Below are 23,352 nucleotides of genomic sequence, written 5' to 3' on the forward strand. Positions count from 1 at the left end.
CACACTCATAGAGACTGCAGTAAAGATTCATTTAACAGTGAATCTCCCAAACAAATGGTTGGAAATATCAGGTCCTCTCCTACTGGCAAATAAAAAGGACAGTTTACAATATGAAAAGTAATGGAACCCGCACAGATCTTTGACCCCATAGTGGCTGCTGTGACAATTGGCTTTCTTATTCTCTATCTCCCTTTCTTACTGCAGCTCTGCAGCACATCTTATATTGTCACTGTCCTAAATGACCTTTCCTGCTTGTTTGGATGAATTGTGTAAAGGTGCTGCCAGGGGCGTAACTAAAATTCATGGGCCCCTTCCCTTGCCTCCCCTTGGTGCCCTTCACAGCCTGGGGGCCCATCTCACAAGAGTCATAAAACAAGTGTGGTCATCATGATCTTCACACCATTAACAAGTATAGCCACAAAACCACCTGATCTGAAGTATAGTCCCCTGTATTGGAGGAAGGGAAGGTCCGTAGTTGGGGCCCCCACAGCTCTGGGCCCGCCTTGCGATAACAGGGGCTGCTCCTCCCCTTTAGTGATCAGTGTGCAGTGCCGATCTATGTTTACCGTGATTTTTTTATCAAAAACGGAATTTCTCTTTAAGACGTTGAATATATTGACTGTGGCTCTTTCTGTAATGCTCCTGGCGTTATCCCGGATTGCAGGAATAAATCCAGCGGCCTCCATTTGTCTCCCTTGCCACTTTAGCCCTTTCCCCAGCCGTCCATCCCTCCTTACCGAGTTTCCTCTTGGCCTAGAGGAACATCCACTCAGCTCATTAATATGGCTCAGGAACAACCCTGCCAGACGAGCACACTCATCAGAGACGTCCCATGAAATGCTGCTTTTTACCTCTTCTGTTTTCTTTTTAGATCCCTGCTATAACGCACCATCTGTAGACATGGAACGGTCTGTGTCTTTTGTAGGTTAACCGTTTCATGTCCCATAAAGCATGGTTTGCTTACAGCTTAACGTCAGGTACAGATCTCAATATACCAGATTAGTAAGTAAAGTCATTTTTTTCCTCTTACCTTTTAAGATGTCAGGTAAGGATTCTGGAAACTTCAAATAGTACTTTAAAGCAGCAGGGGCCAGGGGTGCTCGGATAGTACTTTTTAAAATACAAATTGATCCGGATAGCCGAATCCGACCTTTTAAAGATCCGCGCGTGAACGCGGATATCCGGACGCATTATCCGCTTATATCCGACCAACCCTCCTCCCTTCACCCTCCACACAATGAATGCTTCGTTGTAGGAAAAAGTGGCGTTAAACTCTGGGGTTCTCTTCAGAAAACTGTTGAACACAAAAGGCAAGGCCATCCCTGGGTGGGCTTGAACCACCAAGCTTTCGGTTAACAGCTGAATGCACTAACCAATTGCACCACAGAGACTGTGCACTTAGTTGCTGCTAAATGATTTTATGGGGATGTATGTGTGTCTTTTGGAGGGAGAAAGTAAGTCTGCTCCAAGAAGTTTAACGCCACTTTTTCATACAACGAAGCATTCACTGTGTGGCAGCAGAGTGGCACAGCGGAAGTGTGCTGGGCCCATAACCCAGAGGTCGATGGATCGAAACCATCCTTGCTAGGCATGATTTCATTTTTGCACCTCGCTTTATCGTATGGGCAAAACGGTTTCCATAGCCCTGTAAGAGAAAGTGTAATAAGGGCCCTGCCGTAACATAGATATTACGGTAGCTAAGACTACTCCTGGGCCTTTCTTGTAGTTGAAGAGATGAGTGAACTGGCTGGCTTCAGCATGTTATGTTGGTGTTATAGTGGTGAGCATAGCTGCCTTCCAAGCAGTTGACCTGGGTTCGATTCCTGGCCAATGTATGTAAGCTTGCTTTTGACATTCTACAAATCCCTGGAAGACAAGATCCATGAACAGTGAGGAGGAGGAGGGATTTTATCTTTGTAATCGGTTTCGGATCCGGATAGCTGCAATATCCGCGGATCTCAGCGCTGCGTAATATGTTGGCGCTTTATAAATACAATAAATAAATAATAAATATCCGGGTTATGCGTCTAAATATCCGCAGATAGCTATCCAGATTTTAAAAAAAAATCCGGAATCCAAAATCGGATAGTGTAAAAAAAAAATCCGGAATCCAGATGAGCATCCCTGGCAGGGACAGCCATACTATCCCTGGGGGAAGAAACACATATATAAGTAGTTAAATACTTGTTCTACTTAGATAACATATGTATCGTAATGTGCACGTTTTGATTTCTGGGAATTTTTATTGTAAATAAAGAGAACTGTTTCAGGCATTTCCATTTTTGCTGCCTCTGACTGAAGCCAACCCTGATATAATTTCCTACCTGACACTTTTTCTGCTGTCTGAAATGGTGTATGCATTTTCAGCCCTCCTCCCCACTGAGCTCTAAACTAAAACTGCACTGTCATAGCATCTAGCTTGCTTTGTAAACACGTGAGCATCGTATTTCAGCAGCTTCTGCAGAGGGGTGTATATCCCTTCTCAGCCTTCTGTTACACTGAACTGTCCTCACCCAATTGGTGAGGAGCAGGGATTTGGGAGGGGAGATAACAAACTTCCCTCTCCCTGGCAATGCAGACACATTTATGCTAACAAAAAATTCCAGAAGGTCCGCACACTCAAATGTACCATGTCCTGTTTATTCAAAACACGTGACAAACCATTCCACAACCAACGACTCGTTTCGGGGGCCCCGTGGGGTCCCCTTTGTCAAGGCTACAGTACAGAATGGTAACAATGTGTAATTACATGAGGGTGATATAAAACCAGTTTACCCACATCAAACCACACCTCCTGTTTCAAAATTGCTGCCAAAAATTAGCATGATTAACATAATTGGCTTAATCACCTAGATAAACACATATGCACATAAACATTAAGTGATGTAATACCAGTAACAGTAAACCAGGTTAACAACATCCGACAGTATGCACATTTAGTTTTACCTGTTAACGTGCACTATTTGTCCACCATTGTGCTGATCCAAATGTATGCTGAAGCCATCCCCGCATTGCAAGTTGCTCATCGCTGCTGGCATGTAGGGTGGAAGTCCCGCCTTCCTCTGGCCGTTAGCAGCCCCGGGTCCTCTGCGAGACAATTCTTGCTGGTCCCCGGCGCTGTCACTCGCCGTATGCCAGCTCCGCCCCCATTGTCTTCACACTGTCATTCTCAGCTGATTAGCGCCGCCCAATTCGAATTTGTGCGGCCAATCATTACGCACTTAGGTGCTAAGCACACCCCCTGTCACATTGCTCGCTCCAAACCTACGGAGCAAAGCGGGGGAACCGCCGAGCACTGGGGTCGCTAGGTAACGGGTCAATACTAGTCAACAATGTGAGATAAGCAGGATCTGCAGCTCAATAGCCCACATTTATGCTTACAGTATATTGGAATGGTTGCAGTGCAGGGTCAAGATGTAGACTACATAATAAACACAGAGCAGTGGGTAAATGGAATTTGATTTTATGGCTGACAATCTGAATTTAAAAATTTGGTCATATGACTTGAACCGGCTCAGCAGGAATCCAAGTGTAGTTGGAGGCCAGTGCTTCTCCGAATCTCGGCTCTGCCTGTTCAGTAAGCCAGCACCTATTCAGTAGGAGACCTTGGACAAGTCTCCCTAACACTGCTACTGCCTATAGAGCGCGTCCTAGTGGCTGCAGCTCTGGCGCTCTGAGTCCGCCAGGAGAAAAGCGCGATATAAATGTTCTGTGTTTGTTTGTGTTTGTCTATCTAGCAGTAAAGCTGTATAATAAACAACTTTACTTCATTAGCACCAATGGCTGCTGACACAAATGGGGCCGTATTGAGCCCTGGTGAGTACCTAGAAAGCTTGACAACGAACCCAGCTGCTAAGGCCTTCCGACCTCCCCATGTGATTACTACCTGGCCTTCGTATCATTTTAGAGGCAGGGATATCAGTAGGAGGCCATAAGGGGATGTAACAAGGATCAAGAAAAGGTGTGACTAGTATTCTAAAACAGGAAGAACAACTAAATGCTGAGACTCACTTGGTTAGTAGTACATAAGGTGCAATTATTGAGTGATCCAATCAAAATGAGCTAGAGCAGCCTATGATGCTGAGATGACATGGTTGTATACAGTACACCTCTGACACCTGTTTGTTTTCATGCAAATCACCACAGGTTTTCTTTAAAGGGTACTTGTTAGAAAGAAAAGATTGTTTGATACCTCAGTAGAGGGAAACCTCTGGATAATCCAGATGCTTCCCCCAGACTCCTACTCGACCACACCTATCCAGCATTTGGACCCTACGTACATATTTGACAAGAGCTTGTCAAATTATGTTCTCATGGCCAGACTTCAGTCCATGTATAAGTGCGGCCATACTGCTCAGGTACAAGTATGGACTGGGCAGTAGCATGAAGCAGCTCATGCACGGCTTTTTCCCCCTTTGCACGAGCGGGCTCATGCTACTGCAAATGGCCATCCTTGCGGCTGTGCAGTGCGAGCTGTGCTCGTACACAGACAGGAATATGGATATGAAGAAGTAGAGAGGCACGCATCACCCAGAGGCTTCCCTCTACCGAGGTAGGAATCTAACGTTTTTGCCCCACAGGTTTGCTTTTAGTGGACCTGCTTCTTAGATCAGCTTCATCATACTGTTTACACTGCAAAAGGGGCGGAGTGCAGACAAATGTTTCAACAACAACAAATAACATTTGTAAAGCGCTTTTCTCCCGTGGGACTCAAAGCGCATAAGCATGGCTCCGACCATCGTGGTACAGAGGAAGAATTTTATAAATCTGGAAATGCCAGGCTAAACAGGTGGCTTTTCAGTCTGGATTTAAATAGCTCCAGGGATGGTGCTGTCTTTACTGGGTGTGGTAGGGAGTTCCAAAGAGTAGGGGCAGCATGACAGAAGGCTCTGTCTCCAGATTTTTTGAGGTGCACTCTGGGAGTGACCAAGTTTATAGAACTTGCTGATCTGAGGTTGTGAGAGGTGTGGTGCAGCTTCAGCAAGTCCTTCATGTATCCAGGGCCCAGATTGTGCAGGGATTTGAATGTCAGCAGTCCAATCTTGAAGAGTATTATCCATTCTACTGGTAGCCAGTGCAGTGAGCGAAGGATCGGTGTAATGTGACAGTGGCGAGGCTGGTTTGTTAGCAATCTGGCAGCAGCATTCTGCACTAATTGCAGGCGACGCAGGTCCTTTTTGGGGAGGCCAGCATAAAGGGCATTGCAGTAGTCCAGCCGTGATGTGATGAAGGCGTGGACTAGGGTTTGAAGATCCTCTGGGGGAATCAGATGTTTAATCTTTGCAATGTTCTTCAGATGAAAGAAGGAAGATTTAACTACAGATGAAATTTGGTTTCTGAAACTCAATTCCCCATCGATTAGTACGCCAAGGCTGCGCACAAGGTTGGAGCTGTTTATGTCTGAATTCCCAATCCTGATTGGTGTTGCTTTAGGATAGAGCTGTTTTGATGGCGAGCACTGGCTTTGGACAAACAGGACCTCAGTTTTGTCAGCATTCAGTTTCAACCAGTTATCATTCATCCATGCCTGAAGCTCAGCTAAGCAAGAGTTTATTTTTGGGGTAGGGTCTGTTCCACCAGGTTTGAAGGACAGGTATAGCTGTGTGTCATCGGCGTAGCAGTGGTACGTCAGGCCATGTCGTTGGATAAGTGTACCGATTGGCAACATGTAGATTGCAAACAGCAGAGGGGATAGGATTGATCCTTGTGGCACTCCGAATTGTAGAGGTGCAGGTTTGGACATTATAGGTCCTAGGGATACTCTCTGTGTTCTGTCAGTCAGGAATGATCTGAACCACTGGAGGACTGATCCACTGATGCCACAGTACTCCTGCAGTCTGTTAAGCGGGATTTTATGGTCAACTGTATCAAAAGCAGCTGAGAGATCCAACAGGATTAGGATGGAGCATTCCCCTCTGTCCCTTGCCATGAGCAGATCGTTGCAGACTTGGATGAGGGCTGTTTCACAGCTGTGGTGTTTCTTAAAGCCAGATTGTAGAGGGTCCAGGATGTTGTTTACTGACAGCCTGGTTTCAAGTTGCAGATAGACAGCCTTTTCAATAACTTTACCTAAGAAGGGGAGGTTGGAGACAGGTCTGTAGCTGCTCATAGCATCTGGATCCATGGAAGGTTTTTTAAGAAGGGGCTTGATGATTCCTTCTTTTAGAGAGGTAGGAAACCTCCCTGCTTGCAGAGAGCAATTTACTATTTTGTGAAATGCTGGACCAAGCAGGTCAGGGCATTTCAGCATATGTTTAGTTGGTCCAGGGTCCAGGTCGCAGGTTGTCTGGCGGAGACGACAGAGGATGTCTGAGATCTCTTCCTCACTAATACTTTTGAAGTCAGTCCAGGGTGTTAGGTTGTTTTTGCAGCTATTTCCATTAGTTGCATGAGTCTTGGGTGCTGTGGACTGAATGAGAGACCGAATAGAAGATACTTTGTCAGCAAAGTAGCAAGCAAATTTCTCACATAGCTCCTTTGAGGGAGTTATAGTGGGTTTTAGACAGGATGGATTACATAGTCTATCAACTGTGCGGAATAGTTGGGCTGGTCTGTTGGCGGCCTTTGCGATTTCCTGTGATAGGTAGGAGGATTTTTTCTTGGTGATCGCATTTTGGTAGCTTTCCAGGTGAGAGACAAGGGTGTGTTTATCTTTTGAATTCTGAGATTTTCGCCACTTCCTTTCTAGTCTGCGCACTTCTTTCTTTATGTCCTTTAGTGAGCTGTCAAACCACCGTGCATGGTGAAGTGGTGTAGATCGTTTGATGCGAACTGGAGCGAGGGCGTCATAGGCAGATGACACTGCATGGTTGTATATCAGGACCATGGAGTCTGGGTCTGCGCAATGATTGGTTAATGCGTCGAAGTTGAGGATATTCTGAACGTGCTGGGGTGAGACATCTTTCAGTGAACGGTATTTTATGAGTTCTTTCCCTCTGTGTTTTATCGCTGGTGCTGTCAGAGAGAAGTGGATGGTGTGGTGGTCTGACCATACCACTGGTTTATATCCATGTGTGATATTAAAAGTCCGGAATGAAATATAAGATCCAGGGTGTGCCCTTTCGTGTGGGTGGGGAGGTTGACAGCCTGAGAGAGACCCAGTTCACTCATTATGAGAAGTAGTTCACTTCCTAGCTGGGAGTCGTGATCATCCACCCATGCATTGAAGTCTCCCAGGATGATCCATCTAGGGTGTTCCACTGTTACGCAGGATAAGAGTTCAGATATTTCCTTAAGAAAGGCTGGACCATTTTTTGGGGGGCGGTATATGAGCAATATGTTGATGTTTACTTCTGCTGACAGTTGAGCTGCAAGACATTCAAAGGTTTCAGTGGGGCCTATGGGCAGGGGCCTTATGTTCAAAGAGGATCTGAAGCATATGGCAACCCCCCCACCCTTGCCGACTTGTCTCTCACAGTGCAAGATTGAATAATTGGCCGGCACGGTTGCTTCAAGAGTTGGGCCTGCATGCTTCCCAAGCCAGGTCTCTGTCAAAAAGGTAAAATCAGAGAGCTCTATTAGGTCATGTATAGTTGCAGTCTTATTATTTATCGATCTGGCATTGCAGAGTGTAGCTGTGATTAAGCTTTTCTGGGGGCAAATATGTTTTTTATACTTGGATCCACTACCTCTCCGCCCCCTTCTGCATTTCCTGAGTATCCCAAAGGATTTTAAGCGGAGAGCTAGTGAGGTGTTAATTTGTAATTGTTCCTTGGGAGGGCAGGCAGAGAGAAGGTCCTTTGATGAGTATTTGTATGTTGACATTAGAGACAATAGACTTGTTCAGATAGCTTGTACTTCTGGAGTCCTGCTGAGATCAAAGGGGATCTGTGCAAACTCCTTTCATTCCTACCCAGAGTTGGATCATAGATTTATTTTAAGTAAAGTTCCTTGTTTTAGAGTTAGATGATAAATGATAACATAAATGTGGAAAATAGTCACTTGGTGCATATGCCTTGGATAATGAATAAAGGATTACTCACAGGGTGGAGTGAGGGCAATCACAGGCAATCAAGTCTTCAGAGAGGTTGAGGGTCTTGTTTCAGGTCAGCTGTTAGAAGGCTTGGTGTGTTCAGCAGAGGTAAGCTTCATGGAGGATTTCAATCCAGTTTAAATCTCTGCCATCCAAAGTAATCCGATTGTTCTGGTTGGTTGTAGTTGTAGTCTTGGTCGTGGTGGGTGGAATTCCTCTGTATTTTGAGTCCAGTTTCAGCACAAATAGGTTTAAAGGTGTAGAAATCTGAGACAAGGTCTGGAGCAGCTTAAGAGAGCTGCAGCCCGGCTGGGCGCGCTCAGTTTCAGTATTGACCAAAGAATTCACTAGCCCAAAAAGAGAAGTAATGAATTGGCAACTAGTAGTTGCCAATTAATTAGCTGCAAGCTGCATACTTGGTGACTAGAGGTTCTGGTAGGCCTACCTATAGGCCTAATATTTGCCTACCTTTAAAAGTGAAGAGATGACGTTCAGGAGAACTTAACCTTGGACAAATGGAAGAAGGTGTCCTGGTTTGAGTTGTTACTTTTTTCTTTTGCCTCTAAATTCAGTCAGATTGACTTTTTTTGTGGGATGTGCTGGAAAAGAATGTTTGATTCCCCACCTCACGACTGACAGGACTATTAGGCTCTACTGCTGCCAATGCCTTAATGCCATATTCCAAAGTACACCTTCAGGTTTTTGAGGTTTTGTGAGGTCCAGACCTCAATGGATGGAAGATGCATTGGTGGCACAGGATGACTTGGATAACATTAGGTAGGTTTACCTGAGGCAAACCTCAGGTTAAAAAAGACATACTTTACTTACCTAAGAAGAAGGAAGACTCTGGATCCTATAGAGGCTTCCCACACCTTCCTCCTGTCCCCTGTTGCCGAGCTTGGACCCTTTGAAGAAATCCGACAAGGGCTTCTTGGCATGAAGGTTAGCCCATGCTCCTCTGCAGGTGGTACTGTGACTGAAGAGTAATGCGTCTTTGATCTTTTGGAGGGTCCTGGCAAGAAGGACATAGGGTACCTCTACAGCATCCAGAGGCTTCCCTCTTCTTAAGTAAGTACTGTTTGTCTTTTTTTCTATCCGAAGTTCGATCCAGATTCCCTTTGATATTATGTCTGGTCAGTACATGTATGTAGCAATTTTCAATGAAAGCAGAGTTTCACCTTAATGATGGAGCGCTCTCCCAAAGTGAAAGTGACGTCTCTCATTGAGGTCCTCTGTTCCGATAATAAATGTTCCCCTCTGTGCCCCTCAAGGACCCTTTATTGTGTAACGAGCCATTACCGTCAGCCTCAGCATGTGTAAGCCATTCATCACGCAGTCTTATGTTAATGTTATTAAAGTCTAATTAGACCTCTCGGGAAAGAAATCACTTTGAATCCCGTTTCTCGTTAAACCTGGCGCTCGCGTTCGGTGGAATCCTGCGGGTTCCTCGCAGATTCCACAGCGTGATTCAGCAAACATCGGCAAGTACCGGCCCGATTATCTCATATTTTGTACTCAAATATTATTCCTGTGGCATCGCGGTCCTCCCGCTATTGCAGGCTTGTTTTACTAATTGTGTGCCGTTATTATTGTTATTATGGATCGAGTTAGTCTGCGGTGTGTCTGCCAAGTGAAATATACACAGTTGTTAAATTCAAAGGATGTAATCATTGGACGTACATAATTTGCTCATGTTTGTTTATTTTTATTGCCCTCCCTAAAGGTCTGCTTCTCCTGTTTCCCCTAAAATTTATACTACAATAAACACCAATTTCACTTCATGCTGGATGTGTTAGCCTGATCCCTGTTTTGGCTGCCTGCATTGGCCTCTTGTTTTAAGATAATTTTAAAGACCGATTGAAATATAGTTTCTGGTAGAGTCTATACAGGAGCAAAATTAGCTTTACATTTTTTTTCTACATTTTATCTTTTATGAATGTGTTTTAACTTGAAGCTCCACTTTTACTGAGAAATACATAATCCCTTTAGTGCATGCAAATCCCTTTCCATCGCATACAAATGCACAGCTACTCCACGCTGTTCCTGTCAGAGTAGGCGTGTCAAACCTGCTGCCCATTAATTAATCGCTGCAAGGGTGGAAAATAAGTAACAGTTATTCCTGCAGGAAGAGGAATATATAGGGGCAGTCTGTACTACAAACGGTACGGATTCCAGACATGAAAAGTAGTGCAGCTTGAGCTTATGGTCATTTTTAGAAATGCATAGCTGGCTGCAAACTGATATTTATGTGTATTTTTTGATAACTTTCAACTGTAAAAAAAATTCTACAACACTGATATGTATAAATCTATATTCATAGGATGGGGGCAGGTGGCATGCCCTAAGAATGCCTAGTTCTGAGGGCCTCATGAAAATTTTTCTATGGGGCCCCATAATTTCTGGCTGTGTCACTGGCTGGAAGTATCGCATTTGACGCAAAAGCATCAGCTCGTTATGGGTCAACATCCGCGGTAGCATCCCAGTGCGCATGCGTAGTAGCAAGTTTTGTCCATACAAAACTTGCAATGCGTATTTCTGCCACAGTAAGTGAGCGCTAGAGAGCCTTACTTGTGATTTGATTAGCTGCCAAGAATTACATTAAGGATCATTAACCGCTACAAAGCCTGTTTTTAGCAATGCGGTGCGATGCGTTCATCCGATCACACCGCAATCAAATTGCTGGTTGCTAACGTAAAACCGGCCTAAAGCTGTGTACCCATGGCCAGGTGGATCGGGTATCTTTGCCAATGAACGATTGTTCACTGAGCCATTTGCAAGCGTTGTTGACATCATTGTACAATCGTGTAAATGATAGTTTACACAATTGCAATAAATTACCGTGAAAGTCACTGGGGATTGGAATGATCCTCCATGATAGATTCCATCATGAGGGTTGTTTAAAAACAAGTGATCACCACAGGTGGCTTGCATCAACAAACGTCGTTTAACAAATTTTTGTTAAACAATGTTACATGATATCACAAAAAAATTGTTGTGAAAAATGTGTCCGAAAATGAAAAATTACATTGTGGGTATGGACTTTTACACTCCCACAAGTAAACATCCTTCTAAAAGAGACCTTAAAGAAAACCTGAACTGAAAATTAAAAGTCAAAATAGGCATACACAAGTCATACTTACCTTCCATGTAGTCTACTCCTCAGTGTCCTTCTCCTGTCCCGCGTCCTGTTTGTTCACTGTGATCAAGGGAATTTTCCGTCCTCCATTTTGAAAATGGCCATTACCCATAACAGCTTTCTGGTCAGCACACGGGTAAACTGTAACATCGCCCACTTGAGCCATAGGGAAACATGGACACATCAGTTCTCCTCTCAGCTGTAATTGACAGCAACTGATATATAACTAACAGCAACTGATATATTTCAGTTCTGACAAAATGTTGTCAGAACTGGAAGGGATCATTGTCAGAAGGAACTGATGGCAAGGTAACTATGTAATGTTCATTTGAAGTTACCTCATGTGTTTATTTTAAATATTTTTACTCAGTACAGGTTCTCTTTAAGGTGGCAATATACCTGGTATCAGTTGAAAAGGGCATCTGAGCAATCTGTGTAAAAAATGCGCCTCCATAGACTTCAATGTTATTTTCAGAAATCTCTGCTACAAGGTGGTGAAAAGGTTGTCAGAGTTTTTCGATTCGGCTACAAAAGGGTGCCCCTTGTAGCCAAGGTTTTTGATTAAAAGGTCACTTAAGGCTAGCTCCCTGCAGCTGTCCTGTGCCCACGCAGTCTCGCTCTTATCCTCCTGTCCCCCCTGGCAGCTACTTCAGGTTCCGGCGACAGGCTGGAAAGACGAGTGATTCTTCGCGTTCCCGGCAGGAATAGCTCTCTCTATACTGCTATTGCGGCCAGGAACGCAAAGAATCACTCGCATTCCCAGCCTGTCGCCGAAACCGGAAGTAGCAGTCGGCGGGGACAGGAGGATCGGAGTTAGACTGTGTGGGCACCGGACAGCTGCAGGGGGCTGGTGGAAGCCCCAGGTGAGTAAAACTCTTTTTTATTTCTAGCTAGCCTTAAGTGTCCCTTTAAGCTACAAAAGGGCGCCCTTTTATAGCCAAGATTTTTGATTCGGCTACAAAAAGGCACCCTTTTATAACAGATTTTTGATTCGGTACAAGGTTTGGCTACAAGGTTCGGCTACAAAAGAGCAACCTGTTGTAGCCAAGATTTTTGATTCGGCTACAAGGTTTTTGGTTGTTACAAGGTTTGGCTACAAGGTTTTTGATTCAGCTACAAAAGGGTGCCATAGGGTTAGTCACCACCAAGACAAGACAAGACAAATAACATTTATATTGCGCTTTTCTCCTTGCGGACTCAAAGCGCCAGAGCAGAGCAGCAGCCACTAGGGCGCGCTCTATTGGCAGTAGCAGTGTAAGGGAGACTTGCCAAAGGTCTCCTACTGAATTAGTGCTGGCTTACTGAACAGGCAGAGCCGAGATTCGAACCCTGGTCTCCTGTGTCAGAGGCAGAGCCCTTAACCATTACACCTTCAGCCAGAGGGGGTCTTAGGGTTAGGCACCTCTGGGGGGAAGGGGGTCTTGGGCACCACCAGGGGAGGGTTCTGTGTTAGAGTAGGGGGAAGTTAGGTCATAGCAACCACCGGGGGGGGGGGTCTTAGTTAGGCACAACCAGGGGGGTTCTTAGGGTTAGGCACCACCAGGGGAAGGTTCTGTTTGAGAGTAGGGAAAAGTTACATCATAGTAATCACTTTTCTCGGCTAGATAACTTTTCTCGGCTATATCTAGCGCCCTTTTATAGTCCAAAAATTTCAGCTATATTGGCACCCTTTTAAAGGCAACATTTTTTAGCTGTAACCGCATCCTTTTTTATAAACTAAAACTAGCTTTACCGCTATACAAGGCACCTTTTGTAGCCGAATTTGGCATCTCGACTACACCAGGCGCCTTTTGTAGCAGAATCTGGTTTTTTTGTTTCGTCTAGATCTACCGTATCTATTTTTGTTTTATGCAAATGAGAATTTCCTGTATTTTGTTTGTTTTTGTTTTGAGATTGGGCATGTTGGAAAATTCAGACCAACTTTACCAAGAATTGCTTAGTGTAGGATAGATTGTCAAATTGTTTTCATCCTGAGAACATTTCATGTTACTATTCATTACATACCAAACATAAATCATGAAATTATGAAAGCATATGTGTATGTATATTTAAAGAAAGATGGAAATAGTACAGTATGTGATGTGAATATAATATATATGGAAAACTGATTGTTAGGTAGAATTATAATTCAGTGTAACTGCATTGTACTTGGTTGATTGAACAGAAATCAATGTGTGGTTGCAGAAAAACTGAGTTAAATGCAATTTTGAGTAGCAAAATCAAAAAGTAGCAATCAGGGCTGTGGAGTCGGAGTTGAGGAGTCAGGAGTCGGAGCAATTTTGAGTACCTGGAGTTTGAGTCAGTGGTTTCATAAACTGAGGGGTTGGAGTCGGTTGATTTTTGTACCAAATCCTAAGTTCTGGTAAGTATTAGACTAAAGAGTCTGAGTCGATGAGTCAGAGCCATTTTGGGTACCTGGAGTTGGAGTCTGAGGTTTCAAAAACTAAGGAGTCGGAGTTGGAGTAGGGTGATTTTTGTCCGACTCCACGGCCCTGGTAACAATGAGGTGTTCAGTGGTAAATGTAATGTTAAACAGAGAATAGTGGCAGGAGGTATTGGCAGATGTACAGAGAATTTAAATTTGAAAAATCCATACTAAAAAAGATATCATTAAAAATCAAAAAGCTCAAACATCGCAGCGTGCAAGGGGCTTTAATAACCAAAAAACTGGATTGATTTTGTTGAATCAATTTTTTTTATATAAATTGCACCGTGTGGCCACCTGTAGTGTTCAATGCTTTGTATAGCTGTACAATCGCTGAAAGGCTGGGCCAAAATATAGTGCATAGTGCTGTATTGTCACAACCAGCAAACTGTAGTTTGCTTACTGCTGTCACTAGTAGCAATACAATGATGTGCATAGTGCTGTGCTGTCACTACCAGCAGTGCAGTAGCATGCAGAGTGCTGTGCTGTCACTACCAGCAGTGCCTTAGCATGCTTAGTTCTGTGCTGTCACTACCTGCAGTGCCGTAGCATGCAGAGTGCTGTGCTGTCGCTACCAGCAGTGCAGTAGCATGCATAGTGCTGTGCTGTCAATACCAGCAGTGCAGTAGCGTGCTTAGTGCTGTGCTGTCACTACCTGCAGTGCAGTAGCATGCATAGTGCTATGCTATCACTACCAGCAGTGCAGTAACATGCTTAGTGCAGTGCAGTAGCGTGCATAGTGCTGTGCTGTCACTACCAGCAGTGCAGTAACGTGCTGTCACTACCAGCAGTGTAGTAGCATGCATAGTGCTCTGCTATCACTAATAGAGCTGTGTTATCACCAGTCTGTTCACACTGTTTAGTCCTCCCATCTCTCGCCAGTTCAGTAGTTTGCATTCTTCTGTCCTGCCACTGATAATGTACTATGTTTATTGCCAGGGAGCGGCCATTGTTCCATAACTTTTCTGCAGCAGAATTATTCCTGCAAAGTGATGCCGATGGCTCATTTCACACTTAATTACGTTTTATTTGTCTCTACTTCCTGTGCTAACTGACCAGTCACTTTCCCATCCCTTCCAGGCTGATGTTTCACCAACCGAAGGAAATGGGGTTAATCGCCATCGCGGCTCAGCAGACACAAGGCAAAGGTCAGGGGATTTCTTTCAATTAGGAGTGCATGCTATTGGAAGTCACTGTTTTCTAAAGTTAACCAATTGTTTTTCTATCGTTCACCAGTTTCATGGTACGCCACTGAGAATTCTCTGAATGTAAAGTGTCTGCATAAGATAACTTCATTAGAGTTTTAGAAAAACAAATCTGCACAAATGGTATCCCCACACCTCTGATTGTCATTCACATATTTGGAGCTGTTTTTTTAGTGTATGTGTGTGGTTAAAAGGAGGTGGTAACATCCAAAAATAAAAAAAATGCCCCAAAAATCCCCAAATATTGTACCTGAGACAGGGAGTGGGGAAAAATTATACATACCTGGGACTTCCCCCAGCCCCCTCAGGCCTTGTTCACATTGCGTTCCGTTCGCGTGGCCGTTAGCGTTGGGCTTTTTTTGATACATATTTTTTTCTGATTCCTGGCGCTTGGGTGGGCGATTTGTTTTTGTGCTAAGTGGTTTTCACGAGCGGTTTTGTAACTCACGCCCTGACGCAAGTCAGGAAGAGAACTCTTTGATCCGGAAAATAATAATTACAATGTATTTATTCTTAAAAAAGCGATTTTGTGAACGTTTTGCGTTTCTCCTATACTTTCCATTGAGGCGGAACTGCCTCAGAAATGGTCCACGCACCGCTTTGCTGCCCGCACAGCGCACGACCCGCGTTGATATGAGCCTTCTCATAGACATTCATTGCACAAGCGTTCGGGGGACGTTTTTAAAAAGTGCACGCGGGAGAAAAAATTTAGAAAACGCCTGAAGTGTGAACGAGCCCTCAAGGCTTATCGTTCCCTCACCATCCTCCAACTCCTGGATTTTCTGTAACTGGCTACGAAAAGTCCTCCAGTCGGGGCCAGACAGCGCAGTGTGGCTGCGCGTGCTTTTTTTTTACCTGGTCTGTGTGCCTTTGCCTAACTGCAGGAACTGTTCAGTGCCATCAGGATTGTAGGAAGTGGTTTTTTTTTTCATAGCTGCAGTATACAGCGTATCTAAGCATGCAAATAGCAGAAAGCTTCCTATGGATAAAATAAGGACACTATGACCAGAAGAAGGTAATTGAATCCTTCCTAACCCTCTAAAGAGTTACACAGCAATTTAAGCCTGTTGTCTAGGCAATGTTTGATGTGGGAGGGACAGTAAGCTGTGGCAGTAGTGAGGGAAAGTGAACATTGAGCTGGGAGGGGAAAAAAAAGAAGGGCAGAAGTGATGTCACTTTTGGCATCACATAGAAACAGTAAAGATGGAAACCAGCTGAAATATTTTCTTTTGGCATATCACATTTCTCCTACATCTGACATTGAAACAGTGAACAGGATAGGTAAACTAAATAAGTAATTTTTCATTGGATGATTGTAATTTTATTTTTTCAGTTAATATGCTGTTAGTACAGGTGGAGAGATTGGTGTCATTGGTTAGAAAAAATTGTCTGATCACCTGATTGTTTTCACGCTCTTCTCTCCTGTCAGTAAAAAGGAACAACTGGCTGAACCATGCAGTCCTGGTTAAAGTGCAAAGGCTTGTGCAGGCTATGAAATGCATGTGGCCATGTGCTTTACAGCAACACGACACCTGCAAAGGTCTACATTGCATTGCTGACACCATTCAGTAATATTGAATAGAACAGTGCTGCCCCGCAGACCAAAATGTGCAGCAATGTGCTATGCAGTCCTTAGGTGGGACCATCTGACAGTGTCGTCTATTGACTCCTGTCACCACTTATCGTTCACTAATATGTGAAATCTGCACAGCAACGCATAAGTGAGCGCAGGACTGTTGCTAAAGAGTACCTAAGACAAAATGTTTTATACTTACCTGGGGCTTCCTCCAGGCCCCTTCAGGCTGATCATACCCTCGCCGTCCTCCTCCACCTCGTTCCTCCGCTAGGCTGTCCAGTAATTGCGCAAGTTGGCGCAAGTGCAGTACGGCCGCGTGCGCTCCCATGTATCTGTAGTACTGCACAGGCGCAAAACTCTCCTGGCAATGAGAGCACGATGGGGCACACGCAGCCGGGTCGCAGACGCGCAGTATGCCCTGACTTGCGAAATTACTGACCCGCCTAGCGGAAGATCCAGGAGGCAGAGGAGGACGGACAGTTTTTAAGTGTTTAGTGTAAAAGAGGCCTTAGAATTTATACATGTGTGACCAGCATTAGAATGGATTCTGTGGTGTATTACATGTTTTTCCACATAACGACTAATATGAATGAAGTAATGCTCTTACATACTTATAATAAGGTGGTTTTCTGTACAGGTCGTGGTGGAAATGTCTGGCTTAGCCCTAAAGGTTGTGCGTTAATGACACTCCTGGTTTCTATACCGCTGGCGTCGCCGCTGGGACACAGAATCGCCTTCGTACAACACCTGATGTCTCTGGCTGTAGTGGAGGCTGTGAGGTCCATGCCTGGATATGAGGTAAAATTACTGGTGACTTTAGACATAATGGTACCACAGGCCAGGGAAGGGTGAAGCCTGATCATACCAGCAGCCTAAAGTAGAAGAGCACCTTTGCGGTAGAATATACAGTATATATAGGAATTAAACAGGCTAAACTCTCTACATACATGGTGCATTTCTCTATGTTTTCATTCTGTCCTGTGCAAGAGTTCAGGTCCACTTTAAGGAGCATGCAACTGAAGGGAAGGGGGCGAGTGTAGAAGGGATCTACCATGTTCTGCAGGTTGAGACCCCAGCTGCCAAATTTTTAGCTTCCTGGCAGTGTCCTGCAGGTGCGTGCAATGTGATGCATGCTGGGAGATGTGGTCTGAGGTTACAAGTACAGAGTTCTCACATCCAATGACTACATCTCCTGGGATGTTTTGCAGCATGTGACCTTGCCAGAAACCTGAAAATTTGCAAGGTGCAGTCTCTCCCTGCAGAACATGGTGGATGCCATACAGTCCGAGGGGCCAGAGGAGCAGCACCCCATAGGCATGTAAGGATGCTCACTGCAAACCCACCCCCTCTTCACTCAGTGGCACACTCCATTACGAATCTCTCTTATTGGGAGGCTCATTTAAAAAAATGTGTTCCTTGTGCTTAGTTAACTTTAAAGAGACTCAGAGGGCTCAGGGGCTTCCTCCATCCCCATAAGCACGGATGCATCCCTCGCTGTCCTCCTGCTGTCTCCCGTTCAGCCGCGGTGAGCCCCGGTAACAGGTTCAGTGACGTCGGTCCAGGTCTACTGCGCATGCAGACACAGACTGGCTTCGACTGAGCCCGTTACCGGGGCTCACCGCTGCTAAATGGGAGACAGCAGGAGAACGGTGAGGGACGCACCCATGCTTATGGGGCTGGAAGAAGCCCCGGGTAAGTAAAAAAAAAACTGCCTTCTGATTCATCTCTGAGTCTCTTTAAAGTGTTCCTGAAATGACATGTTGAGATAAACATTTTTATGTTTTTACGTAGAACTAGTCTGTGTTCCTTTTTCTTTATTCTCGTTGCAGCCTGCAGTTGGACTGTAGTGCAACTCTCACTAATAACTAATTAGACGTAGTAAAATTCTGTGAAAGAGAAAAAAACATATCTGAGTGTTGGGAACAAATGACAAGATCAATAGGTCAGGATTTGTCTGTATGGGAGCTGAATAACACTGAAAAGCTACCCTCATGTACCTGAGACAGACAAAACTTTAAGGGCTAGTTCACAGTGCATCTGTTGAACTAATTCTGCAGGTCAACTTACTACCTATACATTTCAATGGGCCTGTTCACAGTATTGCATTGTAACTGACCGCTGTATTCTGCATGCTCTGAATTAATGTCTATGTCCAGTCTCCTTTGAAGTTCACACACATTATAACGCAAGCATTATGCAATGGACCACTGTGACTTGGCTCTTACTTTATTTCTGTTAATGTAGAGAACTTGAAGGAGGCATAGCAGCGGCAGTGAAAACTGTTAGGTTAAGAGATACCACTAAGAATGTAAGCAAGCAATGCACATCTCTGTTCTAACTTTTTCAGAGGAGCAAAGGCAGAAATGCCATTAGGCGCAAGAGGAGAGGACATTCATTCAACAATTTGGGGTCAAAATGTCAGCTATAAAGCTAATTATTATAGGCCATCAGATTTCAATTTGGCCACATGGAAAGTGATTCTCTCTCATTACTGTAATTGAAAATGCACTTTAATCGTTGGAGTCCCCTGGATTCGCTAGACCTTCATATTTTAAAATGTGTAAGCAAGGCTGCATACTGTCTACCATTAGGGTGCCTTCACACTTATCCCTGCGATTTTCAGGACCTTTTTTGGACCTTTTTGCGTATTTGTAACTCTTTACTTTGCATTTTTTCGCATTCGATTCTCCTTTTTGGGAGGGGGGTTGATGGGAATTTTCACATTCCAATTTTTCCATGCATATTCATGAAGGTAAATTACATGCATTTCTATGTAATGAACTTTACATTCATTTGCAAATTTTTGCAGTTAGAATGCGAAAGTTTGTATTTCCATTGACTTGCATTGTATACGATTTGCATGTCCATTCTGAAAAAAGAGCAGACATGCAGGGCTTTTTTTTTTCTGCAGAAAAATTGGATGCAAAAATTTGCATCAAAACGCACAACAAGTGCAATATCATTGACTTGCATTCGATGTGCGGTGAACACGAATTTGGAAAAACGCAATTTGCATACAAATTCTGTCAAGTGTGAAGGGGGCCTTAAGGTGGCCACTAACGGCACAATTTAACCAAACGATCCTTTAGAATGGATTATTGCATGAACGATCGTAAATGATTGTTTGGGACCACTAATGGACTAAAATCTCCTAACCAATCCAATCTGATTGACAGGATCAATCTGAAAATAGGATCGATTTCATTAATATTTGGATTGGTTAGGAGATGATTTTTGCCCATTAGTGGTCCCAAACGATCATTTTCGATAGTTCATGGGAAGAATCATTTGTAAAGGATCGTTCAATTGTTTCATTAGTGGACACCTCTACACAGCCTCCCTTTGTTCTCACCTTACACGCTGGCTGTCCGTGTAACAGAAGGAGTCTTTCTGTGCAATACCCTTTATTCTATGAACAGGTTAGCAGCCTTTATTGAGTCAGTCAGCTGTCGTCCGGCACCTCGTAGCTCTCTCCACCGCTGCTCCCCAGTCCTAATAACTGCTAACGGTAGACCTTTGCTTTTCTCCTGCAGTGCTTAATGCCAGCATATGTTTCCCATATTCCCTAAAACCAATGACTTCCGCACATTTACACCACAGCTTTCTCTATACTCTGTGCCTTCGCTAGCAGCCCCCATCCAGCATGCCTTGCACCTATCCATCAGTCGTCAGGGCATTGCTGAGATTAGCTTGGACAGAGAGTTGGAGCAGCAGTCCCCGTCATGGCTGGGCACTCAAACATCACTCCCTTCTCAATCCATTACCTCTCTATGCGCCTCCGTAATCCTGCATGTCAGTCGCAGTCTCCCGCCGCTGTTACCAAACCTCAAACATTTTTCCCCGAAACCCTTTGTAAGCCATAAAGGGGCACACCGCTCCATCTCGCCCATTGGGAACCCTTCCTGAGACATTAGCAGAGCAGCCACTAAATACAAACAGATGAGGAGGCTTTTTGAAGGTTGCTACAGTGGTGCGGGTTCATGGAACTGGCACAGAGTCACTTATATCACCCCCGCAGTACTTGTGTAGAGACAAATTACCAGGATTCTTATTACTGCAGCAGGGGCTTTGATATCTAGAATTATTCATTTGGTGGTAAGAATGGCTGCTTGACTGGCCTAAAGCAGACCTGAACTCAGAACCTCCTCTCTGCTCTAAAAAATACGCAACAGCATAATAACCTTTTAAAGAAAAACATTTCTTTGTTACAGCTGATACACATCCTGCAATAGATCTGCAGTGGATGCAGACATAGGGTTAACATCATTTGTTTACAAAGTAGCTGCTCTGACAAGGCAGCCAGCTGACACAGCTGAGAGATCAAATTACACTTGTGATTAGTCACAGATGAGGGGGGATTAGACCGGCTTACCTTTCTAAATGCATACAGAGTGCATTTTTCTTTGTTCTCCTGTCCTGTGCAAGAGTTCAGGTCCACTTTGAAGCAGCTGCTCCAAAAAAAAAAATATATATATATAATACTGTTATTACAGTATAACGAACCCATGCGGTAAGTCGAAATCTGATTTCTTTGATAAGTAAACCAGAATTTCTGCCCTTCTAGCTGGTAGATACAGCACTGTGATGGAGGACATCTGCTTACTGCCATGACTAATATCTTGAGCAAAGTTATACGTGGAAAAACTCTGCCCATTCCAAACCTTATAAGGCTCATAGCTTTTTGGATTACCTCTAAATAGCATATAAAGCTATCGGGTTATGGTGCATAGAAAGATAGCACAGCTGGCTACCTGTATCTAAGTACTGCGCTTCTTTGTTCTCTGGTGGGGTTCTTCTTTTCATGTTAATGCTGCTGAACAAACAGTTACTGACATTCTGAAGCCATGTGACAAGCAGTACAGGGATAGAAAAGGTTAACCTGACAGATGCAGGTTATATTAAACAGAAAGAATACCTTGCGTGGCAGATAAAGGAAATAACGCTTACTTTCTAGATGACCCTCATAGAACATGTTCTATTAGATGTATTTAAAACACAATTGTTTCTGTTATCTTCATTCTTATTTTCTTTTCTTTTTTTTCTTTTTTTTTAATTGTGTTGACTTTTAATCATATTTTCATGACAGGATATTGAAATGAAAGTGAAATGGCCGAATGATATTTACTACAGTAACTTGATGAAGCTGGGGGGAGTCCTGGTGAACTCAACGCTCATGGGGAACACCTTTCATATTCTCATTGGTATGGAATGCTTTATTTTATTTCTTACCTGTTCCATCCGCCTGGCTTAAGAATAGCTGAATACAGGTGAAACTAGAAAAATTAGAATATTGTGCAAGAGTCCACTAATTTTAGTAATACAGTAAAGGTGAAACTAATATATGAAATAGACTCAAAGCAAGTGAGATATTTCGTTCGAGCCTTTGTTTGTTATAATTTTGATGATTATGGCTTACAGCTTTTGAAAACCCCAAAATCAAAATCTTAGATTATTACGTAGTTGGCGTAGTAGCGGTTGCGCTAGTGAAATATCGCGGTCACACTACAATTAAAGCGCGTGGCACTGAACAGGACCACGCGTTACTTAGAAGTATACGCTACGCTGCCAGGACCACGTGTAGTGTGTGGGCGCACACTAACTTCCACTGACAAGCGCGATAACGGTTAGTGAATTGACCCCTATAAGATGAATTACTGAAATAAATGGACTTTTGCACAATTTTTTTATTTTTTGGGTTTCACCTGTAGAAGGATTCTTTGCAATTAGCTTTATAAATGACCATCCTAAAGTAGAACTCCACAAAATTCAGGTGGTTTCCTCAGTGCTTCATGACCATAATTGTAATTTACACCTATTAAAAAATGATGGCAATTACAGAAACCTGCCCAAATTCTCCTGCTGCAGTCTGTGGAGCTGTATGCTCATACATTTTAAGAGGATATCAAAAAGCAAATGGCTAAAGAGTGGCAAGCCACAGGAGCCTATTGAAGCTTCCCTCAGTATTCTGATGTCCTCCTTCGCTGAGCCCCCCCTCTCCCCCCTGAAGATTAGCGACAAGGCTGAGTGCAGGAATGGTGGAAGAGGACGGGTGAAGTCCCCTCGATTATGCAGTGACATCCCTCTATTGAGGTGAGTGTCACACTATTTTGCCTTGATGGTCACTTTAAGCTTTTTTTATTATATTAATAATCTATATATCTGCTGTGGTGAATGGAAGATTTTGGAAAAGATTTAACAAAGCCTTAGTGTTCATAACAACCTGTTGTATTTTAGCCTGGCCAAGTCTCTTTGATCGGAATTACACTTTAATGACCACAGGGCAGATCCTGAATGACGTAAGCCAGAAATGGTCTTTGACTTGACCGGTCTTTCAGCAGTAGAAGAGCAGAACTTTGCTGTAGGCTACAAATGTATATAATAACAATCTAATCTCCTTCCAGGCTGTGGATTTAACGTTAGCAACAGCAACCCGACAATCTGCATCAATGATCTCATCTCGGAACACAACAAGCGATATAAAACAAATATTGAGCCACTGAGGGTGGATTCGCTGATAGCCCGCTCGGTGACCACACTGGAGGCCCTCATTAACACATTTCAATTGATTGGGCCCGAAGGAGTTCTCCCTATGTACTACAAATACTGGGTACACAGGTAGGTGGCTGGGTCAATGTTTGGGAACCATTTTCAGTGTGGGACAAAAGTGCAGGTGTTGAAAAACACATCAAGATAAGTTATTGCAGACTTTGTGCATACTTTGGCTTGGGATTACCGACTGCTTGTTTTGAATTATTTGAGTGTCACTCATATTTCTGGCATCCATCATCAAGATAAGCGCATTGTCGGCAGGTGATAGGCAAACATAGCATTCTTCTAATGCTAAGTCACATGACCAGCTGATGCCGCAACTGTAGAATAACTCCAGGCCAGGAGCAAAGTCTCTCTGTGACTGCCAGTGGTACCCAGAATCCACTGCCAAAGTCAAACACGGCAGAAGCATTGGATGTGTTCAGCATCATTAAGGTAATCCTGAACACGAACCTCAATTGTGTCAAATCTGGATGTCCTGTACCGAAT

General features: G+C 43.9%; 1 protein-coding gene across 2 annotated transcripts in view; it reads left to right on the forward strand.

The window, feature by feature from the left end:
- Nucleotides 1–23,352, forward strand: part of HLCS (holocarboxylase synthetase) — a 228,621-nt gene that overhangs the window by 201,290 nt on the left and 3,979 nt on the right. For both annotated transcript variants that reach the window (XM_068270428.1, XM_068270429.1), the window contains 4 exons: nucleotides 14,614–14,681; nucleotides 16,952–17,112; nucleotides 21,401–21,515; nucleotides 22,716–22,929. In XM_068270428.1, coding sequence (XP_068126529.1) covers nucleotides 14,614–14,681; nucleotides 16,952–17,112; nucleotides 21,401–21,515; nucleotides 22,716–22,929 — 558 coding nt within the window. The remainder of the gene's footprint in view (nucleotides 1–14,613; nucleotides 14,682–16,951; nucleotides 17,113–21,400; nucleotides 21,516–22,715; nucleotides 22,930–23,352) is intronic.

Source organism: Hyperolius riggenbachi, chromosome 2, assembly GCF_040937935.1.
Source record: "Hyperolius riggenbachi isolate aHypRig1 chromosome 2, aHypRig1.pri, whole genome shotgun sequence".
NCBI classification, from domain to species: Eukaryota; Metazoa; Chordata; class Amphibia; order Anura; family Hyperoliidae; genus Hyperolius; species Hyperolius riggenbachi.